At 51.4% G+C, this 23,757-nt stretch overlaps 2 protein-coding genes across 2 annotated transcripts; both read left to right on the forward strand.

Annotated features, from left to right (window-relative positions):
* Positions 1–888: 888 nt before the first annotated feature.
* On the forward strand, positions 889–15,602 carry Prdm12 (PR/SET domain 12). The gene is made up of 5 exons (XM_059259026.1): positions 889–1,111; positions 2,909–3,099; positions 4,477–4,632; positions 13,087–13,198; positions 15,184–15,602. The coding sequence occupies exons 1-5, from the start codon at positions 889–891 to the stop codon at positions 15,600–15,602; spliced, it is 1,101 nt and encodes a 366-aa protein (XP_059115009.1).
* Positions 15,603–20,310: 4,708 nt separating this feature from the next.
* LOC131910114 (small ribosomal subunit protein eS12-like) lies at positions 20,311–22,467 on the forward strand. Its single transcript, XM_059262203.1, is given in 3 exon segments — positions 20,311–20,404; positions 22,012–22,298; positions 22,300–22,467. Coding segments are annotated over 3 exon segments (549 nt in total).
* Positions 22,468–23,757: the final 1,290 nt, after the last annotated feature.

Raw genomic sequence — 23,757 nt, forward strand, 5'->3', positions numbered from 1 at the left:
GTGGGGGCGAGGGGGAGATGGGGACCCGACAGAGTACTTGACTTGGTTCAGGAGAGCAGCACACTGCCCGCAGCTCCGGGAGTGGCCCGCAGTGCTAGGAAGGCGAGGACCTGGTCTTGCCTGGGACAGGTGGGCGCGGGGCACTCGGGGCTCGCAGCCATGCGTCCCCTCTTGCTCAGTCTAGTCCCTGGAGTATGGGCGAGCCTCGCTGCGTCGCAGCCCCTACTGCAACCCCTCCTCTCCGGGCCGCGGGCTGAGCCTCCCTCCCTGCCTGGAGCTTCCCACGGGGAGAGGAGGAGGGGGAGGAGGAGGAAGGATCGGAGGGGAGGGAGGAGCAGAGGGGGACTATTCTGAGCGGTCCGCGCTGCCCCCGCCCCTCGCGCTGTCGGTGAAGGCTCCTTCGAGCCTGGCCGGGTACAAGTCTGTCCTTCGACGTCAGGGGGTCATTAATAACCAATTAGGAGGGTCACTGCGGCTCCTATAAAGGAGCTGAGATTTTGCCAAGGGGAGGACGGTCCGGATGTGCAGGAGGCGAGTGGGCAACCGAGAGCCCTTGGTCGGTGTTTCTCTGCAGCCACCCGCCTCTCACCTCTCCCGCTCCCCTCCTGGTACCCGCCCCTGTCTCCACCCGCGGATTTCCAGCCCTCTGTGCCGCCTCTACCATCTCTGCAGATTTCGTGTTTCTCCCACCTGGTTCACTTTCCTCCCAGCCACCCCCTTGCCACTCACTCCCTAGTGCGTCCTCCCCCTGCTCCTCTTCCCCCTCCTCCTTCGCGTTGTGTCGCACTCCTCTCTCTCCGCTCACTCCTGTGCTCCCTCTTCGTTGCCCACCTCTCCGAAGTCCACCTAAGCCGTCCTTCCGCTGCGCCGGCGCGCCCCTGGCCGCCCATGATGGGCTCTGTGCTCCCAGCTGAGGCCCTGGTGCTCAAAACAGGGCTGAAGGCTCCGGGGCTGGCGCTGGCAGAGGTCATCACCTCCGACATCCTGCACAGTTTCTTATACGGCCGATGGCGCAACGTGCTAGGTGAACAGCTGCTGGAGGACAAGAGCCACCACGCCAGCCCAAAGACTGCCTTCACCGCCGAAGTCCTGGCGCAGTCCTTCTCAGGAGGTGAGTCGCGCCGTCGGGGCTCTTCTCCCTCGCTCTTCCTGGCTACCCCCAATCCTCAGGCTAGCGGCGCGGTGGCCAGATAGGGAGCTCCTGCCCCAAACCAGGACGCTCTCCCATGTCAGCGCACCCCAGTTTTTCCGTGGGTCAACCCCGGGCTGGAACAGCCACACAGAAACAGAGCGGAGGCAGCTAGGAATGCGGGATGCTCTAGAACCAAACCCCGGCGACCCAGACGACCTACGTCGGTCAGCCAGGCTCTTCTGTGTCTTCTCTCCCCACCCCACCCTCCAGGCTGGAGCTCGCGGTTTCCTGGCATTAAAAGCCTTACTGGGCGTGTAATAGCAGTTGACTCAAAAAGAACGGATTTTAAATTCATTTGGTTAACTTGGGCTTGACCCGCGAAAGTTCCCACTTAAACCAAAAACTGTAAAAGACAGCCGGGGCCGGGGAAGGGGCGGAGGGCGGGCAGGCCGGAGAGAAAAAGCCGCGGAAGAGAGCGAGGGAGAGAAAGAGCGAGGAAAGTTCCTTTTCTTTAAGATGTCTCAAGTTCTTATTCCTCATTCGTCACCCCGCAAACAATATCTTCCCCAGCGCTGGCGTCTCTGGCGTCCCCCTCTCTTCCCCTTTAAGATTACTGTTCCTCTCTTAATTTACCGTGAAGACTAATTCCACTTCCATTCACGCTATGTCAACCATCTAATCCTCCCTTTTTGTAAGGAGAATTCCTCGGCCCCTTTTAAACAAGTCCCCTCCGCATTGAGATACAATTTACTGCTACAGCTTTCTTCCAGGGCTAATGAATTTAGAATTAGCAATTTCTTTCGAATGGAGCCGAATGAATGCGATCACTTTAACAGCGTGACAAATTGCCGGCCGCTCCGCAATGGACACCGTTTAACCCCCCCTTTCAGCCGGCCGGCTCGCCGGGTATTTTCCCAGGTAGCTTAGAGGGGAACCTTGTAAGACAAGGAGGCCGCCCCTGTGCGCCTCGCCGCTCCCACCCCTGCCGCAGAGGCCCCACCGGGGATCCTCTGGGGACTAGGGACCACTGGTTCTTCCTCGCCCATTAAGGCGACTTCAGAGCTCGCCTGATCCGGGCACCGCCCTCCCTGGCACCCTAGAGCCTGGAAGCAGAGAGGGACACCGGCGGCGTGCCAGGGGAGATGACACCGAGAGCTGGCAGCCTAGTTTGCAGAAACAGTGTTTCTTCTGCGAAGGGTGCCACCTTCCAAGCTGGGGATCTGTCCCCAGTGCTGACCGCGTCCGGGAGACACGCAATGAGCCCAGAGTCACCAGCTGAAGAGTCAGGAACAAGGCTGAGTGAAGAGTCCCGGGTTGGACGTTACCTCTTCGCCAGACCCGGCCTCAGTTTCCCTGTCTGTAAACACAATGCGTTTTCACTGGTTCTTAACCGCGACGGAAAGCGGTGAAGGTTGTGGATGTTTGGAGAATTTGTGGAGAGACTTGTAGAAACGAGCCCCAAGGGCTGATGATACAGCTGGGCGGCACAGCGCTTCGTGCGCAAGGCTAAGGGTTCGATCCCCAGTAACTCTCCGCTCAAAAGAAAAATAAATGAACCACGATACACCGCTTGCTTTTAGAAGGCACAGAGGGTCCTGGGTTGCAAAATAAGACTGAACCTCTGCGCACAGGTCTATAGCGCGCCACTGGAGAGATTCGCCCATGTTGGGGCTGCCTGTGCACTGAGCAGGGAGAGCGGGTCCTGGATGAGAAGGGTAGGACCTTCTTTGAGCAAAAAGACCGGGTTCCTCTAACCCCCCTCCCCAACCCCCGCAGAGGTGCAGAAGTTGTCCAGCCTGGTGCTGCCGGTGGAAGTGATCATCGCTCAGAGTTCCATCCCCGGCGAGGGCCTTGGCATCTTCTCCAAGACGTGGATCAAGGCAGGCACAGAGATGGGTCCCTTCACTGGCCGCGTCATTGCCCCAGAGCATGTGGACATCTGCAAGAACAACAACCTGATGTGGGAGGTAGGTCGAGCTTTGGAGAAGGATTCGGGTGGTCAGCTGGGCTGGCTCCCTCCGGGCTTGTATCCACTGCTGCCAGAGCTTCAGTTCTGGAGCTGTGGGTGCTGTCCCTTTGAACACCCTGGGGGGTACCACTCTCCTGTCCCAGAGCTTTCTTTGCCAATGGTTCTTTTTCTTTTGCCTGTTTAGGAAAAATCTGCCCTTCTTGCTTCCAAGCTTCCCAATCAAGGCTGTTAGCCGTACTTCACATGTGACGACAGTGCTGGGATTGGGGGGGGTGGTGGTGGTGGGGGTTCTGGTGCAGAGGCTGGGAAGAAGGCCTCTCTGGGCTTCTCCGAGCTACCCACATTCTTTCCCTGGCCTTAAAGGCTGCAAGGGCGGGTCTCTGAGGCTGGCCTATGGTGAAGTCCGGCTGGAATGGAGGACAGTGGAAGCCGGGTGTTTCTTGAGAATACGTCTCCCAATCCTAGGCCTGGTGGCCTCCAAAATAATCACGGCTGACTAGAGGCTGAGACAGCAGTCTCATTCCCCAGCCTGCAAACTGTGAGTTCATCTCCTCAGCTCTATGGGCTATTATTTTATTCTCATTTTGCAGAAGGAAACGAGTATCTGAAAGGCTTCCATTTCTGACCTTCTGACTCTCACCCCACCTCCAACAGTGTCCTCGGATGCCAGAGAGGGCTCCCCTTAGGACAAAGCTCACCCAGGAGCAGCCCTCCACCATTGCTCTTGCCCCCACAGCCCTGCACACCCACAGTAGCCAGAAGGCACAGCCTACTTCTCAATCTCATTGCCCCCTGCTGCCACCCTAGCAGCCCCACCTGGCAGGAGCTAGTGTGATACCGTGCAGCTGCTCAGAGGAACTGGAGGAAGAGCAGAGAGACAACCCAGACCTTGCTTTCTTCCTTCCCTGGACACCTGGGCCTAGTCGGTGTCTTCCAGCTGTTGCCCAGTTAGGAAGCTAGGGTGTGGTCTGAGGACTCTTAGGAGCTGGCTTCACATAGGGGCGTAGGCCAGGCCAAGAGACTCTAGTGAGCTAGATTTGCCTCCCAAGCTCTTGCGTTCCTCTCTGAGGCTCTGCAGCAAACCTGGACAGGCAGCAGAAGAGCATATTAACCTGCTTAGGGATCTTTTGGGGACATTTTTCTTCTAGGAGTGAACCCATGGAGCCCCGAAGACTGACTCCTTATTTCCCCTTGCCTCAGACGAGTCACTGTGCCCCTAACCTCCCTTTCCTGGACTGGAAGGCATAGATGACAATAGCTTTAGCCGCTTTCTAGAGCTCTTTGGAGAAAGGAGAATGTCTACCGATGGGTCTGGCCTGGGTCCCACATGTAGCACGTCCCTGCCTAACCCCATCACCGCTCCACCTGTGCCTAGGTATTCAACGAGGATGGCACAGTACGCTACTTCATCGATGCCAGCCAGGAAGACCACCGAAGCTGGATGACCTACATCAAGTGTGCCCGGAATGAACAGGAGCAGAACCTGGAGGTAGTGCAGATAGGCACCAGCATCTTCTACAAGGCCATAGAGGTACGTGCACGTACTGTTACATAGAGACAGACGGAGACGCGTCACAGTGAGGGGTGTGCAAATGCTGCTGCGTCCTGTGACCAAAGAGGACAGAGGACATTGGCGCTGGCCCAGCTGGCTCCGCCTGGGTATAGGGCTGAGGCTCATGTACCACGATTGCCAGGAGTGTGCCCTGTATGGGAAGCCTGCTGATATAGCTGGGAGAAGATGGGGCTTGCAACTTGACGCTGTGGTGAATATCTCAGACATAGAGGAGAGTTTGGGGGAGGTCAAAAAGTAGAATAATAGAGAAAGCAGGACTCAAGGGAAGCAGGCTGGAGGCTGCACTTGGGTATGATAAAGGTCCACGGAAGTTTAGCTGTGTGTCATCCCCCACTCTGCACACATGGAGGCCAGTGTGTGTGGGTCAGTGCTTTGTCTCAGCAGCAGCTCATTGTGTCAGGCCTCCCACACACTGACCCTCACACAAGGAGGATCTTGAGTTTATCCAGTTTTTTTTTTCTTACACAGAAACCTGCCATCACTCACACACACACACACACACACACACACACACACACACACATGTTACTGAAGAAAGGCTAGGGGGCATGCATGATGTGTGGGAGTCTTCCAAAGTAGACAAAAGTGGAACCAAGGCCAGGGTCTGGGAAGAGAAAGGAGGCAGTCCTGAAGGTAGGAGATGCCTGGCAGAGACAGAAGAGACCACGGCATCAGGGGAGGTGGGGGAGGGCAATGATAGCCAAGCTGGGGGCACATCAGCAGGGCTCTTTGAACAGGATCTCTTGGCACGCAGCTTGGCTGTGTCTTGCCCTGGATGTGGGAAGTTGTCTGAATGCTGTGAGGGGTATCAGGGACCTCCCACTGCGTTTTTCTAGATCTTTCACTTTTGCTAACTTGTTTTGGAAGTCCCTTGGTGGGGGAAAGAAGGGGGCTTTCTCGCTGCACTCCATTTACAGGCAATGACTCTGAGCTTGAACTCAAGACTCTTCCAAATGTCCATGCCTGCTAACTTCTTGGACCATTCTAGAATGACCAGACCCTCAGGACTTTGACAAGGGCGGTAGCAGAATAACCTCTGTCTAGGCCTTGTGTAGCCAGGGCCTGAGTCACAGCAGAACATTAGCCCACGGAAGACCAGGGAGTAGGGGGTGAGGAAAGACAGGCAGGTCTGCCCTGGCATTCAGAAATGCCAGGAGGACTGAGGGGTGTCAGTGTAGTACCAGCTCAGGCAGGACCGGCGTGACTCCTGTGACCATCCAGCTGGATTGCCACCTCCTAGAATCAGCTTTTGGCGCAGTTGAACTCTCTCTTAGCAAAGTACATCCTCCTAAGTTCTCACTCCTCTGGCTTTCTTACACACACACAGACACATACCTTCACATACCCCCACACACATATATGTGCACACTCCCAGAGACATACCTGTGCACACATGTGTATACAAACACAATGCACATACACACACCTGTACACACATACTTAAAGATACACAGATTCACACATTCACATGCACACATGCATGCACATGTACACAGACACAGGAGACTGGCCAAGAATGCCTGTGTCATGTTGGCACTCGGGATCCCAGCTGGGGCAGAGAGGTGGCCTGAGTCCTATCATACTAGACACATCAGACTGGTGGGAATTGAAGTCAGATCAGGACATGTGAATGCCATTTATACAGAAGTATGAATTCAGGGGACAAGGAGGGTCAGGAGTGTTTTTAAGGAGGATTAGAATTTGTATGATTAGGAGAAAAAGTTCATCTATGTTTATCAGAAATTTAAGTTTATGAAAGAGTGGGCTATACACACATCTGCATATAACACACACATTATCACATATATGTATCTATTATACACATACTTCTCACATGATATTGTAGTGTTTAGAGTGAATCATCCTGCTAAGAAGGGATTGTTGAAGTGAGGTACAAGGAAACACAAAATATTTCCAAATTACTTTTGCTTGTTTTGTTTAAAAATTTTTTGTTATTTTGCCAGGTGGTACACGCTTTTCATTCCAGCACTTGGGAGGCAGAAGCAGGCAGATCTGAAGTCGAGGCCATCCTGGTCTACAGAGTAAATTCTAAGACAGATAGGGCTACACAGAAAAATCCTGTCTTGAAAAAAACAAAACCAAAACCAAAATTTTGTTTTTTAAAATTTGAGACAGGGTCTTACTATATAGCCCTAAGTGTCCTAGAACTCAGTATGTATATAGACCAGGCTGGCCTCACACTCACCGAGATCTGCCCAGCTCAGCCTCAAGAGTGCTGGGATCAAAGGCATGCACCACCATACCCAGCCCAAAATTACTTTTTATAAATGAAGTTGGGCACATTTTTTCATAGCAGTAATTCTCTCAAATCATTTTTGAGCAATGTTAGAATTCCACTTATATGTCCGGGTGTGACCAGACATATTTCTGCTCACCCAGGCGGCTCCTGGGAAGTCTTGACTCTGTGTGTGTGTGTGTGTGTGTGTGTGTGTGTGTGTGTGTGTGTGTGCAGAGGGAGCTGTTAGCCAAAGAGAGGGACCTTTGCCATGATCTGTTTACTTGGTCTCCCACCACTCACAAGCACTATTTATAACAGTAACCCGTTACTTGCCAAAACGTGGGGTAAAATGTCTCTCTTCAATAGGAAGAATACACTTTGCTGCTCTAGAACATTCCACAAATATGAAGTCATGCATAACTAAATGGAGACAGAGGTGACTGTGTTTGGGAACTCAGGCCAGCACTAAAGTACTGCCACACATTCTGCATACCAGGTTGGGGTAACTGGGGTGTGTTGCAGCCTTTTGGCTTTGCTTCTGCCTGGACACTCACTCAGTCCTGCCTCAGGTGCCTCAAATGGCATTTCTAGGAAGCACCCAGCAGAAAGCAAGGGTATACTAAGTATAAATAATAAATCTTTCTCTGGGTGATAGGGTGTCCACAGGGACCCACCTCTTCCAGGAAAACAAAACTGGCTCACCCGGGACGCCAGAGAATTGCTCAAGAGACCACCACGAGGGAAGGCTTGAGGGAGCTGTGGTCACACTAACCAAACACTAACCTAGTGTTTTACAGTGGGAAGGATCTCCAGCCTGTCCTGCTTCCGCTTCATTGTGTTGTATTAGCAAATGGTTGCCCTGAACAAACGTGGGCTTCCTCCTTCCTTCTTGTTTCAGAGCAGCTGAGCCTTTTCTTTTTCCTGGATCCTCATCTCTTTTCTCAGCTCAGAGGATAAGCACCATCTTCCTTTTGACCTTGCTCAGTAGTGGCTCCGATGATTACCGTCATTAGTGATCAGCACCATTAATGATGCTCCCCGGCAGCCTGGTCTACAAAGTGCGTTCCAGAACAGGCTCCAAAGTTACACGGAGAAACTCTGTCTCAAAACAAACAAACAAACAAAAATGATGCTACCGTGAGCATTTCTCATGCACCGACACTACACTAAACATGTTTTCAAAGGGCCTCAGCAACTTTTTGCTTTTGTAGTGGGTACTTTTTTTTACAGTTCCATGGACTGAACCCAAGGCCTTATAGATACTGAATAGGTCCTCTACTGCTGAACCTCATCGCAGCCCTTGTCCCCATTTTAATGATGAAGAAATGAAGGTTCAAGTTTGGGGAGACTCTGGAGCTGCGACTTGAACCCCAGCCCATCTGCTGCAGAGCTAGAGCATGGATGGCTGTGCTGTGTGGCCTCCCCGGCCAGCATCTTCTTGTTGGGGCTCTATTAATTGGTGTGTCAGGACATCTGCGCACAATGGAAACCGATGATCATCCAGATGACACAGAGATGCTTCTGTGTCACTCCGGGAAGGGGCAGGTGTCAGAGCCTCCCGGGAGCATGTTCAATGGGGTGTCATGAATTTGTATTAGGAGAGCAAACCTGAAAGCCTGTCACTGCCCCTCTGCCATTGAAATGGGGCAGGACCAGAGTTAAGGAACGAACGTTAAGAACTAGCCGAGAGGTCATGAGGCTTGTCAGCAGGAAGCAGGCAATGCTGATTCCCTGGGCTTGGCAGAGTGGATTTTATGAAATGGGGATCAGTTCCTTTGGGGATTGCTTGCTTCGTGGCATGTCCCAAACCAGAAACATGAACGAGCAGCTGATTCAGGCTCCCAGCCCTTCCAGCGTGCACCCGCTGAACTCAGTAGGAACTGCCTGTGAGGGGGCTACGGGGGGGGGGGCTGTGGCTGTTCAGTGCACTGAGGTGGTCTGTGCACAGTACTCCCAGGGTCTCAGAGAAGAGGGTGCAAGTTCTAGGGTATCCTGGGCTCCAACACAGGCTTTTGGTAGATGCCGACACACCCAGAGAGCATCAGCAACCACTGGGCATCTAGAGCAAGAGAGAGTAGCTCCCCATTATTTGCCCTGCAACACAATTATAATATGTCCATGAGCTTTACTTTTCAAGTTGAATAAAATTAATTGCACTATTTAGTAAGTGGAGAGCAGAGGTAGGGGGTTCCAGGCTCTGAAGGTCAAAGCAACTGTTTCTGGAACCCCCTACCTCGGCTGTTTCTCTGTGAAGGGGACATGGGCCTCTCCTACTGCTCATAGCCTCTAGCTGTCTGGGATGTTTCATTACCAATTCCAGTACATTCTACTCAGTAGGTTTCCTTTCCTGAAAAGTCTTAGGATTGTTGTTGCTGCTGTGTATGTGTAGAAGTGATATATGATCATTTGTTTTTTTAAGACAGGGTTTCTCTGTGTGGCTCTGGCTGTCCTAGAACTCACTCTGTAGACCAGGCTGGCCTCGAACTCACAGAGATCCGTCTGCCTCTGCCTCTGGAGTGCTAGGATTAAAGGCGTGCGCCACCATGCCCAGCTAATATGTGCTCATTTTAAAGTAGATTTTATAAAACCGGAGGTCACACTGTCTCTTCATATTACTCTTTTAAAACCTAAATCTGCATTTTTTTGTTTTTTTGAAGTCTCAAAATGACTCGTTTTGGGGGAAACACACCCAGAGAGGCATAGGCAACAGCTGGGCATCAGGGCAGAAGAAAGAGAAACTTTCCATTATTACCCTGTGGTATAGTCAGACCTTTATTCCCATGAGGTTTGATTTTTAAGTTGAATAAAAATAATTTTAGTATTTATTTATAAAATTTAAAAATATGTATTATATGTGTATGCATATTTTGCATGCATGTATGTATGTGCACATGTGTGCCTGTAGTCCTCAGAGGCCAGGAGAGGGTGAGACCCCTGGAGCCAGCAAACTGATGTTTGCTAGCCACAGGTCCTCTGCAAGAGCAGCCAGTACTTAAGTCTCCATTTCAAGCCCTACTTATTTATTTTTGAGACACACAATCTCACATAGCTCAGGCAGGTCTGGAGACCAGTCATTCACTGTTTAGGTAATGATGACCTTGAACTTCTGATCCTCCTGCCCTGACCTCCCCAGGGATCACAGGCTTGAGTGGAGCTGAGGTCCAAACCTAGAGCTTCATACACCCTGGGTAAGCACTCCACCCGTGGAGGCATGCCCCCAGCCCCACGTCCGAGCTTAGTCTCAGGAGGACGTTCACCCTGCCAGTGGCTCTGGGCTTTAGTGCAGTGACTCAGGTGCCCCATCACTGTTGGTTCCTCTGGGGGATGGGCAAGCTAGGAAAATGGTCAGGAACACTTCCACAGCTTCACAGTACCAAGAACTTCGTGCCTGTTGTCCTGTGCCTGAGTGGTCCCAGCATCCCCGACTCCAGGGCTCAGCAGGGCCCTCTGTAGCCCATCTCCTACAGGGTGTGTACAAGTGGCCTAGAGGCTGCTTCAGGGGACGTGCTTAGAGACTGCCTAAGGTCACACGGGGACCTGGTGACATGAGATCCATCTTCAACAGTACCCTCTTTCCTAATCCACATCTTAAAAACAAACAAATACCCCTCAATCAATATCTTAAATACTTGAATTTCATCACCTAGTGTTTGAGGGGTTCACAGACCTTTCTTCTTTCCTCCTCTTCAAGGAGAGGCCTCCAGCTCCGGCCTTGTGGTCTCTTGGATGGTGACCATGGTGGGGAAGGAGATGCTGAAGGACGTCCGCTCTAGGGCCAGATTCTAAGCTACCTGCTGTCTTTGCCGCTATCCGCTATCTGCGTCGTTTGCTAGTGTTTCCTAGGAACTGTGCTTGCTTTCCATACTTCGCCTCCCCAGTGGGACTGGCCACGCACACGCTCCTGGGCGGCTGTGAGGCCGGTGGCTGTGGGTTGGTGTGAAGGGACACGGTGATGCTAGGCGGAGTCTCAGGAGAGAAACAACAGCCAAGACACCTGCAGCTTCCTGCCCTCCGCTCCTCTCTCCTTCTGGACACTGGTGGATGGTCTGGTGGGTCTTTTGGGCTCTCTCCATGGAAGGTGGACCCAAGGCTTTCAGGCTCACATGGAAGGGGAGAAACTCTCCCTGACCACTACTCTGGGGTGGCTCCAGACACTCACGGGTGGAATCCCATGTGATTTCTCTGTGTATGTACGTGTGTATGTGCATGTGTTTCTGTGTGGTTGTTTGTGGTGTGTGTGTGTGTATGCCTGCGTTGTGTTTGTGCTTGTGTATATGCTTGTGTTGTGTATGTGTATACATACTTGGGTTGTGTATATGTGTGTGTATGCTTGTGGTGTAGATGTGTATAAGTGTGTAGAGACCAGACTTCAACCTCAGGCGCTGTTCCTCAGAAACGTTGTTTTTTTGAGACAAGATCTTTCTCCGGCTTAGGGCTTGGCAATTAGGCTAGACTGGCTGGCCAGTGAACTCCAGGGTCTGTCTACCTCTACCTCCCAGCACTGGGATTACAAGCACACACCACCAAGCCTAGCTTTTCAGTTGGGCCCTCACGAGCTTACGAGGTAAATAGTTCCTAGCTGAGCTATCTCCCCATCCCCATATGATCTTCTGTGCTTCCGCTAAAGAAGACCTCCATAAGGACAGAGGTCTCCTCTTAGTAAGTGGAGAGCAGAGGTAGGGGGTTCCAGGCTCTGAAGGTCAAAGCAACTGTTTCTGGAAACCCCTACCTCTGTTAGGCGCTGTTGGAGTTTCTCTGGGCACCTCACACACTGACCTCCAGGAGCTGTGGCTAGCGTTATGGAGGGCCAGGTCAGCCTCAGGAAAGAGACTGGCTGTCTCTCCTGTTTGTCCTTCTTGGCCGGGGTCAGGAGAGCAGGCTTTCCAGCTCCCATGGGTTGTCACTGCCACACTCTCTCGGTCAGTAGCCATCATCATTCCCTTAAGGGCAGCCATGCCTGACTGGTCATCAGCTCTGGGTTTCTTTCTTTCTTTCCTTCTTTCCTTCTTTCCTTCTTTCCTTCTTTCCTTCTTTCTTTCTTTCTTTCTTTCTTTCTTTCTTTCTTTCTTTCTTTCTTTCCTTCTTTCCTTCTTTCCTTCTTTCCTTCTTTCCTTCTTTCTCTTTCTTTCTTTCTTTCTTTCTTTCTTTCTTTCTTTCTTTCTTTGTTTTGTTTTGTTTTTTTTTTTTTGTTTTTTGAGACAGGGTTTCTCTGTGTAGCCCTGGCTGTCCTGGATCTCACTCTGTAGACCAGGCTGGCCTCACAGAGATCCACCTGCCTCTACCTCCAGAGTGCTGGGATTAAAGGCGTGCGCCACCACTGCCCAACTGCTCTGGGTTTCTTGATGACGGACCTAGGACACGGAGAAACATTCTGTTTAGGGCTGTTTGGGTATTTGCAGAGGTGCAGGTGTTTGTCAACACCAAGGTTTCTGTTTTAGCACCCGCCATGTGCATGGAGGCCTGCAGAGAGCCCTGTGCTGGGAACAGAAGCTTGTGTGACTGGACGCTGCCTGTGGGCCCCGGGATAACAACTCTTCCGGAATATTATCAGGCAGAGTGTAGCCATAGGGCACCCCACAGCCCTCACTCCTTAGAAACATCTGGCTCAGCCCTATGGCCCTGAGGGCTGTCTGTCTCTAATTCTCCTGGATAAAAAAAGTGAAAAAATTTCTAGGTTTTCATGTTCCTTCTGCTTGTGAGGCTTCCTCTCTTCTTTTTGAGACAGAGTCTCATGTGTTACAGGTCGGTCTCAAACTGTCTACATGGCCAAGGATGACCTTGAACTTCTGAGAGTGCTGGGGCAGTAGTGACTACCAGGACTGTTTCACACAGAGCTGGGGATCTAGTCCAGGCCTTTGTGTATGTTAAGCAAGCATTCTAGCAACTGAGCTGCTCACCCCACCCCCAGGGTTCATCTTCCTTTGTTTTCTTGTGGCTGTCAATTTGGATGCTTTTGTGTGGTGAAGCTAAGAGAGAAATCATAAGATGACCTGGGCAAAGAGAGGGGAGCAGAGGGGGCCATGTCCTGGGGCCTTCAGTGACTACACAGCTTATCTGGCATAGCTCGGTGGGATAGTCCCAGCTTTGGCTTTCTCAGGGCTGGGTGTGCAGAGACCCCTGCCTCCTGCTGGCAGTGCCACCTCCCTGACCTCCTCTTGTCTTTCTCCCTGCAGATGATCCCTCCTGACCAGGAGCTGCTGGTGTGGTATGGAAATTCCCACAATACCTTCCTGGGCATCCCTGGTGTGCCGGGACTGGAGGAGGAGCAGAAGAAAAACAAGCATGGTAGGTATTCCCCATGGGGTCATGGTGACAATGACCCACGGAGGGGAGAGCTAGGGGACAGGGAGCCTTCTGGCCTCTGAGGACCCTGCTTCAACCTCCTGTAGCATTATACACATGGGACCTACTGGTCAAATAAGGCCACTTCTTCCAGAGCAGGCAGCACAGGCTGAGCAAGGGAAAGGCAGTCTTGTTTTCTGGACCAGATCCGTTGTCTCTGTGCAGATGAGGAAATCTCAGAAAGGTGATGGGGTGTGGCTGGAGAGCTGGACAGCACAGCTGGCACACATTGACTCCTAGTTCACTGTGTGGTGTTGAGACTAGCTTTGTCCCTGAGCTTCCTCACCTGTAAAGAGAAGGTGTGGGGCGAGGGCATCTCGATGTCCCCTCTTATCTCTGTCCAGGTCCTGGTGTAGGGCCTGCTGTCAGGTAGCTGCAGAGTTTGTGTTAAGATAGGCAGAACGAGCCGGGCAGTGGTGGCGCACGCCTTTAATCCCAGCACTCGGGAGGCAGAGCCAGGCGGATCTCTGTGAGTTCGAGGCCAGACTGGGCTACCAAGTGAGTCCCAGGAAAGGCGCAAAGCTACACAGAGAAACCCTGTCTCGAAAAACAAAAACAAAACAAAACAAAAAAAAGGCAGTGTGTGTCATGTATCCCAGGCTGGCCTCCAAACTCATTATGTAGCTAAGGATGACCTTGAACTTCTGATTCTCCTGCCTCCGCCTCCAATGTTGGGATTAAAGGAGTGTGTCATTATCCCCTATTCTTTGTTTGTTTGTTTATAAGAGAAGCAAACTGGATATGGTGGCACATTCCTTAATCCTAGCGCTCTGGAGTCAGAGGCAGGCAGATCTGAGTTCGAGGCCAGCCTGGTCTACAGAGCTAGTTTCAGGACAGCCAGGGCTACACAGGGAAACCCTGTCTCCAAATATGGTGGGTGGGGGAGAAAAGAAAGGAGCAGCCTGAGGTTCATGGGCTAGTGCTACAGAGGCTACAGAGCCCTGCTTTTCCCTGAATGCCCGTTACCTCCATTTGCAATGAGAAAATGGGCAAACAGTAGTTCCCAGGTACACTGATTACTCAGTGAATATTTGTGAAGTGAGTAGATGAGAGAGCTTTTTAAGGTCGCTGTAGTTGCTATCCTTTATGCGTGGCCTATTAGGACCCAGGCGTTTCTCACATTCTAACTAAGCATAGAGAAAAATTTTCCAGTGACTCGTTTTTCTGATGAATTTGCAAAATCCCACTAGCCCCTACTGGTCCAACAAGACCATAAAAAAAAAGGCACACGCCTTTAATCCCAGCACTCAGGAGGCAAGAGGCAGGTGAATCTCTGCGAGTTCGAGGCTGCCTGGGCTACCGAGTGAGTTCCAGGAAAGGCTCAAAGCTACATGAAGAAACCTTGTCTCAAAAAAACAAAACAACAACAAAAACCCACTTTATTTTTACATTTTTACATATTTTGTGTGCATCTAGGCATGCGCGCCACTTCACACATGTGGAGGTTAGGGGACACGAGTGGGAGTCAGTTCTTCTTCACTATGGGGTCCAGGTAATCCAACTCAGGTCATCAGGCTTGGCCGCAAAAGAATGCCTTTAGCCCAGGCTCCCCGCAGGCCACCTGATGCGGTCCGCCTACTGCTTTGTGAGACAGGACCTCTCTAAGCAGCCCTAGCTGGCCTGGAACTCAGAGACCCTCCTGCCTCTGCCCCACCCCCCACCCCCGACCGCCTCCTATTTTTCAGATGAGAAAGCTAAGGTTTCCTGGGGCCATGTCGCCAAGTCCTCCCAGGTTGGGTCCTGCTGTAACCTAGCTGCTATTAGGGCAAGCACAGTCACGGCCGTGGCGCCCTCGGGGCTGTGTGGCCCACGATCTCCAGGGGAGTGAGTACCCGGGGGACCGGGCGCAGCCGTCGTGGGTGCTAACCGGGCTGCTCTCTTTCCCTCCCGCCCTCGCCGTGGGTCCCGCGTTCCGCCCGCACTGCCAGAGGACTTCCACCCGGCGGACTCCGCGACCGGCACCGCGGGTCGCATGCGCTGCGTCATCTGCCACCGTGGCTTCAACTCGCGCAGCAACTTGCGCTCGCACATGCGCATCCACACTCTGGACAAGCCCTTCGTGTGCCGCTTCTGCAACCGCCGCTTTAGCCAGTCGTCCACGCTGCGCAACCACGTGCGCCTGCACACGGGCGAGCGCCCCTACAAGTGCCAGGTGTGCCAGAGCGCCTACTCGCAGCTGGCCGGCCTGCGCGCACACCAAAAGAGCGCGCGCCACCGGCCGCCCAGCGCCGCGCTGCAGGCACACTCGCCCGCGCTGCCCGCGCCCCACGCTCACGCACCCGCGCTCGCCGCCGCCGCCGCCGCTGCCGCCGCCGCGGCGCACCACCTGCCGGCTATGGTGCTGTGAGCGCCGCGCACGCGCCCCGCGCGCACGCGCCTCCCCACCGCCGCTGCGGCGGACCTGACCCTAGTGCCGCGCGCCGCCGAGGCGCGGGCTACCCGGAACCCACTTCTGATCGGTCTCGCAGAGGAAGATGCCGAGGGGCGACGTCCTCTTTGCCTAGGCCACCCGGCTGGTGTGGCTGCCCTGTGGCCTCTTCTTGGGAACAGGTCCCCACGCCCGGCCCCATCCCGGAGTCTCCCTCCTGCAGGGCCGCGCCCCCATGCGAACATCTCTTTCGTGGATGACATGAGAGGGACAGACGATCTCCAAAGAGAGCTTAGTACTTGGGAGTGGAAGGGAGAACCACCTCCTTGGTCCAGGGTGGGCCCGGGACGGGCAGTGCCCATCTCTGGCTCGGGGCCGAAAGGCTAGATTAGAACAGACCCGGAGAGACCTGCTCTTCTGGCCCCTGCTTTCCTTCAGGCTACTTTCCCAGCACCCGGCTCCCAGGGAAAGACGAGATGCCAATACACTCTGAAGTGTGTTGGGCAAGTTGAGAGTGGAGACACAAGGAACATTCACCATAATTCCTGGGCAAGACCCTGTCCCTTTTGGAGCCTCAATTTCCCCATCTGTAGAACGCGAGAGTTAGACCAGTGCCCCGCTCCAAAAGCTCTGTCTTCGAGTCTAGGAATGGAGAGGCACCCTCACCCCAACCCTACTACGCACCCAAACAAGAGAATGATCGATCGTACAGGGCAGTCTGGAGCCGAGGTTGGCTTCTCTGTGCAGAAAACCCTCTGAGGCGCTGGGGCAGGGGGCCGGGGATCGTCCCCACGTGCCCACACTGCCACGCGCCCCTGCCCACGCCTTTCCCTGCTCCAACCGTGGGCGCCCTCTGGTGTCATCTCAAACCTTGTCATTAACAAGAATCCTCCCAACACACTCACTCCCTCCACACACCAGGGAGTTTGTAAAATTAAAAAACAAAAACAAAACAAACACAAAACTATAATAATATTAACAAAAAGTATAAAATGTATAGAGTTTTCAAGAAAGTGTGTTCTACTCCCAGAAAACGGTCACTTTAACTTTGTAAATGTTTATCTAAGATGATATTTACGAAACTGTGATATATATTATTTGATTGTATATGTACAACTGTAAATACATTTGTACTTCTCTTGTATTCTAAAATAAAAATTACTTGGAACATGTATTGTTTGGCCCCTGAACGGGTGCATGCCTCTGTCTGAGACATTTGGAAAGTAGGCAAAGAATGGAAATGGCTGGAGGGGCTGTTCCACCGACTACTGCTAAAATGCACTACTGTACCCTCTGTAACGAGAAGCCCGGGTCCCCAAGAGAAGCCACAGTGTAGAGCGTGTGGAATCCTGAAGCAGCAGGACAGAATTCTCATGGTTTGGCTGACTGCAGTACAGGTTCTCCAAGCTATAATTTACCCACCTATACTTAGAATATTTTGTTCTCATGACCACCTTGGAGAGGTTTAAGGAGGCAGTGGGGGTGGGCCACAAGGAACACCAAGCGATGTGCCGCACCTATTTTCAGGCTCAACGGCTTAGTTTCTTTTCCTGTACTGTGACAGCACTAACAAAAGCAACCCAAGGCAGAACGCTGACTTTGGCTCATGGTAGAAGTTATACTACATAGAGGCAGGGAAGTTAAACCAGTGGAAGCCTCAAGCAGCTGGTGACATCACATCCACAGCCAGAGAGATCAGGGAATGAAGGCATGTTGCTCGGTCCCTTTCTCCATCTAGGATCTGGGTCAGGGAATAGTGCCACCCACAGCAGGCTGGTCCTTCTGCCTCCATTGATGCAATCATGGTGATCCCCCTCAGGCATGCTCAGATGCCCTCTCCCAGGTGACTCTAGTGTCAGGTTGACAGCACTCACACACCGGAATGAAGGCTAAGGAACAGGAAGGCTCTGGAGCCAAACTTCCAAGAAATCAGCAGGGTCTTTAAACAAAAAGGTATTCTGTTCTCTAGTGGGCTCCAGAACCCACCTGGTGGCAATGTACTACAATTGCAGCCACGGGTGCCTCCGGGGTGTGTACAGGTTAGACCTAAGCATGCAGAGGTGTGAAAATTGCTTATGCCACTGGGATGCAAAGATAAATAGATGTGGACTGTGATCCCAAGGAGTTTGCACACCGGGTGGAGGACTGCACTGAAATGTTTCACCCCTTACACCCCCAGCGTAAACCTTGAGCCCCTTCCCCCAAGAGCATAGCCGCCCCCCCCCCACAAAGGCATGCAAATTTTGAGGCAATTTCTGTGGACTAGTCCCATAGTTAGGCACTAGGACATGTGCATTCTGAGAATGTTCCCCACACTGATAAGCTGAGTTCCCTCCCCTCAGTTTTCCAAGTGCCCTTTTATTTAATGTCTGTGTGAGATATGGACACAGTGAATCATGTGCCTGTGTCAGTCAGCCACGGAGCAGCAAAGCAGGGTTTCAGCTCAGGTGTCTGACCTCAGAGGTGACCTCAGAGGTCATGATCCTGACGGTCAGGCCACAAAATCCTGCTCAACTTGCAGATTCAGTCCAAAGGGCTTTTCTCGCATCCCACAAGGACGCCATGTACTTTGGCTTTATATCGATTTTGACCTCTTGTTTTTGTGGTGCAGTCCTGCCCCTTCCATGACCTCCCCTTCCCCCTCCACACTCCAGAGAGCACCACTGACCCCTCTCCCTCCAAACCCATCCTATACTCCCTAACTTCAGATCTCTTGAATGGGGAACAAAAACCCAGGGTGTCCCTTGCAACTAGCCTATTGGGGTGCATCTGTTGGAGGGAAGAGAATGTTGCAGACACAGCTAGAATCATTGGAACCCAGGACCTGCATATGATAGACCAAACACTCAATCACTAAATGACACCTATGTATCTTAAAACCTAGTGAAACCCATGTAAGCTTCCTAGTGTATTCCTTAGGGTAATTTCTGGGTACGACCATGTAGTCTGTAAATGAAAACTCTTGTTTGTTTGTTTGTTTGTTTATTTTCGAGACAGGGTTTCTCTGTGTAGTTTTGGTGTCTGTCTTGGATCTTGCTTTGTAGAACAGGCTGGCCTCAAATTCACAGAGATCCACCTGGCTCTGCCTCCTGAGTGCTGGGATTAAAGGTGTGTGCCACCACTGCCGGGCAAAAACATTTTTCATTTCTTCCTTTATAGTTAGGTTTTATTCATTAATTTATTTACTGGTTTTTTTTTTTTTTTTGAGACAAGGTTTCTCTGTATAGTCCTGGCTGTCCTAGAACTCCCTCTCTAGACCAGGCTGGTGACAGAGCCTCACTGCATAGCTCTGGCTGGCCTGGGACTTGCTATACAGACCAAACTAGCCCCAGACTCATGGATACCCACCTACCTCTATGTCTTAGTTACTGTTTTATTGCTGTGAAGAGACACCAGGACCATGTCAGCTCATAGAAGAAAGCATTTTGTTTGCTTGTTTTTGTTGTCTTTTTGAGACAGAGTCTCACTATTTGGCTCTTGCTATCCTGGAACTCACTATGTAGACCAGGCTGGCTTCAAACTCACAGAGACCTGTCTGCCTCTACCTCCAGAGTGCTGGGATTAAAAGTGTGTGCGACCATACCTGGCTAAAAGAAAGAACTTAATTGGGGCTTGTTGACAGTTGTAAAGGTTAGTCCGTAATCATCATGATGGGAAGTAGACAGGTGTGGTGCAGGAGCAGTAGCTGAGAGCTTTACATCCTGATCCACAGAGACACCGGGCCTGGTGTGGGCTTTTAAAACCTCAAAGCTCACTCTCTGTGACACACCTCTTCAATAAGGCCACACCTCCTAATCCTTCCCCAACAGTTCACCAACTGGGACTCAAATATATAAGCTATGGGAGGCACATTCTCATTCAAACCCAACACCTTGCTTCCAGAGGGCTTTTTATTGCTTTATTTCTTTTTCTGGTTTTGAGACAGGGTTTTCTCTACATCTCATGCTGGTCTTGAACTCACTATGTAGTTCAGGCTGGCTTTGAACTCAAAACAATCCTCCTGCTTCCTTTGAGATGACTGTCACATGCCACCAAGCCCAGCATGTTCTCTCTGGAGGAACCAAGCTTTGGTGTTAGGTAAATGTTTTCTTCTTTTCATTTTCATAGCGATAGGGACCAAGCCTCGGGTACCACACACATGGATAGTTATAATCACTGCAAGGCTGACCTGTATTCCATTTTTTTTCTTGCTTAGGAACCCCAGTAGCAGAGGATTCTAGACAGAGGGCAATGGTCTGAGTTTGAAATCCTACTCAGCCATTTATTAGCTGTGTGATTTGAGGCAATGAATGAACAACTCTGTACCTCAGGCTCCTCACATGGAACTGGGGGTGATATTTAGCTCTAAGGAGGTTACTAGGTAACAGCTATAAACAAATACAGTACATTGGTGTGTGCCTGGCACATAGGAGGTGCTCAGTAGATACAAGGATGTCTTTGATGGGTGAGTGGGGTTGTATAGCCTTTACCACCACCACTAATGCCACCTAGTACATTCTCCAGAAATCATGATTTACTCTCTCCTTCAAGCCTTTCCTAGATTCTACCCTCCAATCTCCTGAACTAGAAGAGCAGATACCCTGAGTGTGCCTCGGAGCTGGCCTGCTGGGACATGAGTCTGTGCATGGGTGGAGAAAGTTCCCGACAACAGTTGGCAAGTTGCCATGCCTGACTGCTTCCTTACGTCATGGCCATCTCAAGGGAGTCTGGCTTCTCCCATGGTCCTACGGAGCTTCAGAAGCGAGCATTCCAGGAGGATGGGGGAAGCTTCGTGGGCTGTCGTGGCTGGACCTTTGTCACACAGAGGCGTTTCAGACATATACCTCTAGAGAGGCAGGCACAGGTCCAGCGCATACAAGGGGAGGGACTGAAGAACTCTGGAACTGTGAGATGTCCATGGTCCTGCTTAAAAAAACACTGAGGAAAGCTGGGGGCAGGGGGCATCCCTGGACCTACAGCAGCCAGAGTTTGTGTTGACATCCATGGCTCCTATTGCCAGAGGGGCATTTGGATTCCTAGAGTCTGAGCCACCCCCTGGGGCTGTGTTGGTGTCTGAGGGCTATTCTGCCACTGGGGCCATGCTTGTCCGGGTGGTCTGCACAGCCACTGGAGCCATGATGATTTCCAGACCTGGGCTGCTACCAAGGATCATTTCTGGGTCCGTGGCTCTACTGCAGCCAGAGTCGGTGTTGATGTCCGAGGTTCCTGTTACCATTGAAGACCATGTTGATGTCTGAGATCTGGGGCCATGTTAGTGTCTCAGGGCTATGCTGCCACTGGGGCTGTGACAATCTGAGTGGTCTGCACTGCCACCTGGAGCAATGGTGACATCCAGACCCAGCAGCTGCTGAGGACCAGTCTGGGTCCATGGTCCCACAGCAGCTGGGGTCTGTGTTGATGTCTGTGGCATGAATCACCTCAGAGGGCCATGGGAACCATGTGTGATGGAATCAGAGGGTTATGCTGAGCTGGCCTTGCCCTTTGCTGGCCCTGGGATAGCTGGTCCTGCCTGGCGCTGGATGCGGCATCAAGAGAGTTGGCCCCTTACCACAGCAGGGGAGAGCTGACCCTGATGGCATGGGTGTAGGGGATTTGGCTCCTCCCCTAGCCTGAGGGGCAGCCCCAGTGGCCTGGACCGACCAGCTCAACTACCACCCAGGCCCATTGGGCCTGGGGTTGGCCCACCCTAACTAACATCTACCCCAGCTAGGACCTGCTGGAGCTCATGAAGGGACTGGTTCTGTGAAACCTGTCAGGATCTCTATGACTCTGGGCTGACAAGAGATTTAGTGAGGGTCCAGTGATGATGGTGTACCAGAAACCAGAGGCCTTGAACCAGACCAGTGACTCACTGCAATGAGCATTTGGAAGTAAAGCTCATTGGACAAAAGGGTCTATACTGTGTGATACACCTCGGCTCCCAATGCCACCATGACCAATGAAGAGATGTTGGAGAGGAGGCAGAGATGGAGGAACTAAGAGGGTTTTGTTGTTGTTGTTGTTGTTTTGCTTTTTGTTTTTCTTTTTGTTTTTGCTTGTTTATTTGCTTGTTTTGGTTTGGTTTGATTTTTAAAAAAAATTTTCCCTTAAGGGGGTGCTGCAGTGGGGAGGGAAGGATATGGAGAAACTGGGAGGTGAGCAGAATTGGGGTGCATGATGTGAAATTCAAAAAGATTCAATAAAGAAATTATGTTAAATAAATTAAAAAAAAAAAAAGATTTAGCCTCAGTCAGGCATGGTGGCACACAATTTTAGTCCCAGCTCCCAGCAGGCAGAAGCAGGTGGATCTCTGTGAGTTCAAGGCCGGCCTGGTCTACAGAGTGAGTTCCAGGACAGTCAAAGCTACACAGAGAAACCCTGTCTCAACAACACCCCTCTCCCAAAAAAGGGAAAAAATTTGACCTCATTCATAATCCAGCCACCACCCTGGCCAAGGAAGGCACTGATGCTGGAGGTGTAACGGACGTCAATACTCCTTTACATGAGGTGCTGAAGACCGCCCTCATCCACGATAACACAGCACGTGGTGTCCGCGAAGCCGCCAACGCCTTAGACAAGGGCCAAACTCATCTCTGTGTGCTTGCATCCAGTTGTAAAGAGCCTATGTATGTCAAATTGGTGGGGGAACTTTGTGCTAAGCACCAAATCAACCCAATTAAGGTTGATGACAAGAAACTAGGGGGATGGGTAGAAACTAGGGGGATGGGTAGGTCTCTGTCAAACTGATCCAGAGGGCAAGCCACGCAAAGTGATCAGTTGCAGTTGTGTAGTGGTTAAGGGCTATGGCAACGAATCTCAGGCCAAGGATGTCATTGAAGAGTACTTCAAATGCAAGAATGAATAAATATTTTTGTATCAAGAACAAAACAAAGCAAATATGTATTGAGGACTGTTCCAAGGATCCCCAGCAATTGTTTTAATCAAGTATTGTAAAACAAGCAGACATGAAAATGACTATAAGAGGAAAGGAATAGGTACTGCTCACAGGTCTTTATAAGATGGAGATGGAACCGCCGGGAGAAGCATTAGGGTCAGCCAGCAGGCAGGAAGAGCTAGTGTGGCCAAGGGGTTTCCTGTATTTTGTTTGTTTGATTGATTTTTTTGAGACAGGATCTCACTATGTAGCTCTGGCTGTCCTGTAACTCACAGAGATCTGCCTGAAAGACATGCCCCACTACTACGCAAGGCTTTCTTTTCTTTCTTTCATTTGCATGTGTATATGTATTCATGCATGAGCACTTGTGTGTGATGCATGTTTGGAAACCAGAGGTTGAAGTCAGTATCTTTTTTTCCCCATTTCCACATGAGTTTTTGAGACACTATCTCTCACTGAGCCCAGAACTCACAGATTAGCTAGGATGGTTGGTCAGTGAACTCTGGGTCCCCAGGGCGAGGGTTACTCTGGGCACCCTGTGTCTGCTTTCAGGTAGGTACCAGGGATCCAAACTCAGGCCTCAGGCTTGTGCAGCAAGCACTCTGTCCACTGAGACTGCAGCAGGCTCTGTGACATTCGGGCTGTCTCTTTGTATCTTGTGTTCATCCCCGAGATGAGCAGGGCAGGTGGGTGGTAACCCTGAGTGACAGATCTCCCATAAAGCAGGGTGTGGGCTGGGGAAAAGAGTGTTCTCAGGTGAGGTTTTTTTGTTTTTTGTTTTTTTGTCTTTAGGAACTGGTTGAATCTGGAAGGGATGAGTGCCTTTAGGTTAAGCAAGTCCTCAAGAAGTCAAAATAGGGGGGTGGAGAGGTTAAGAGCACTGACTGCTCTTCCGAAGGTCCTGAGTTCAATTCCCAGCAACCACATGGTGGCTCACAACAATCTATAATGAGATCTGTAGTCCTCTTCTGGTGTGCAGGAATACATGCAGGCAGAACCCTGTGTACATAATAAATAAATCTTTGGGGGAAAAAAAGAGCTGGGTAGTGGTGGCACATGCCTTTAATCCCAGCACTCAGGAGGCAGAGTCAGGCAGATCTCTGTGAGTTTGAGGCCAGCCTGGGCTACAGAGGGAGATCCAGGACAGCCAGGGCTACACAAAGAAACCCTATCTTGAAAAAGAAGAGGAAGAAGAAGAAGAAGAAGAAGAAGAAGAAGAAGAAGAAGAAGAAGAAGAAGAAGAAGTCGTCAAAATACCAG

This window comes from Peromyscus eremicus, chromosome 4, assembly GCF_949786415.1.
Source record: "Peromyscus eremicus chromosome 4, PerEre_H2_v1, whole genome shotgun sequence".
In the NCBI taxonomy this organism is placed as follows: Eukaryota; Metazoa; Chordata; class Mammalia; order Rodentia; family Cricetidae; genus Peromyscus; species Peromyscus eremicus.

Excerpts from the sequence above, each read along its gene's own strand:
- Prdm12 (XM_059259026.1), top strand. The coding sequence starts at position 889 with ATGATGGGCTCTGTGCTCCCAGCTGAGGCCCTGGTGCTCAAAACAGGG. Across the intron at positions 4,633-13,086 it reads TCTTCTACAAGGCCATAGAG|ATGATCCCTCCTGACCAGGA; the intron begins GTACGTGCACGT and ends TTCTCCCTGCAG. Across the intron at positions 13,199-15,183 it reads GCAGAAGAAAAACAAGCATG|AGGACTTCCACCCGGCGGAC; the intron begins GTAGGTATTCCC and ends CCGCACTGCCAG.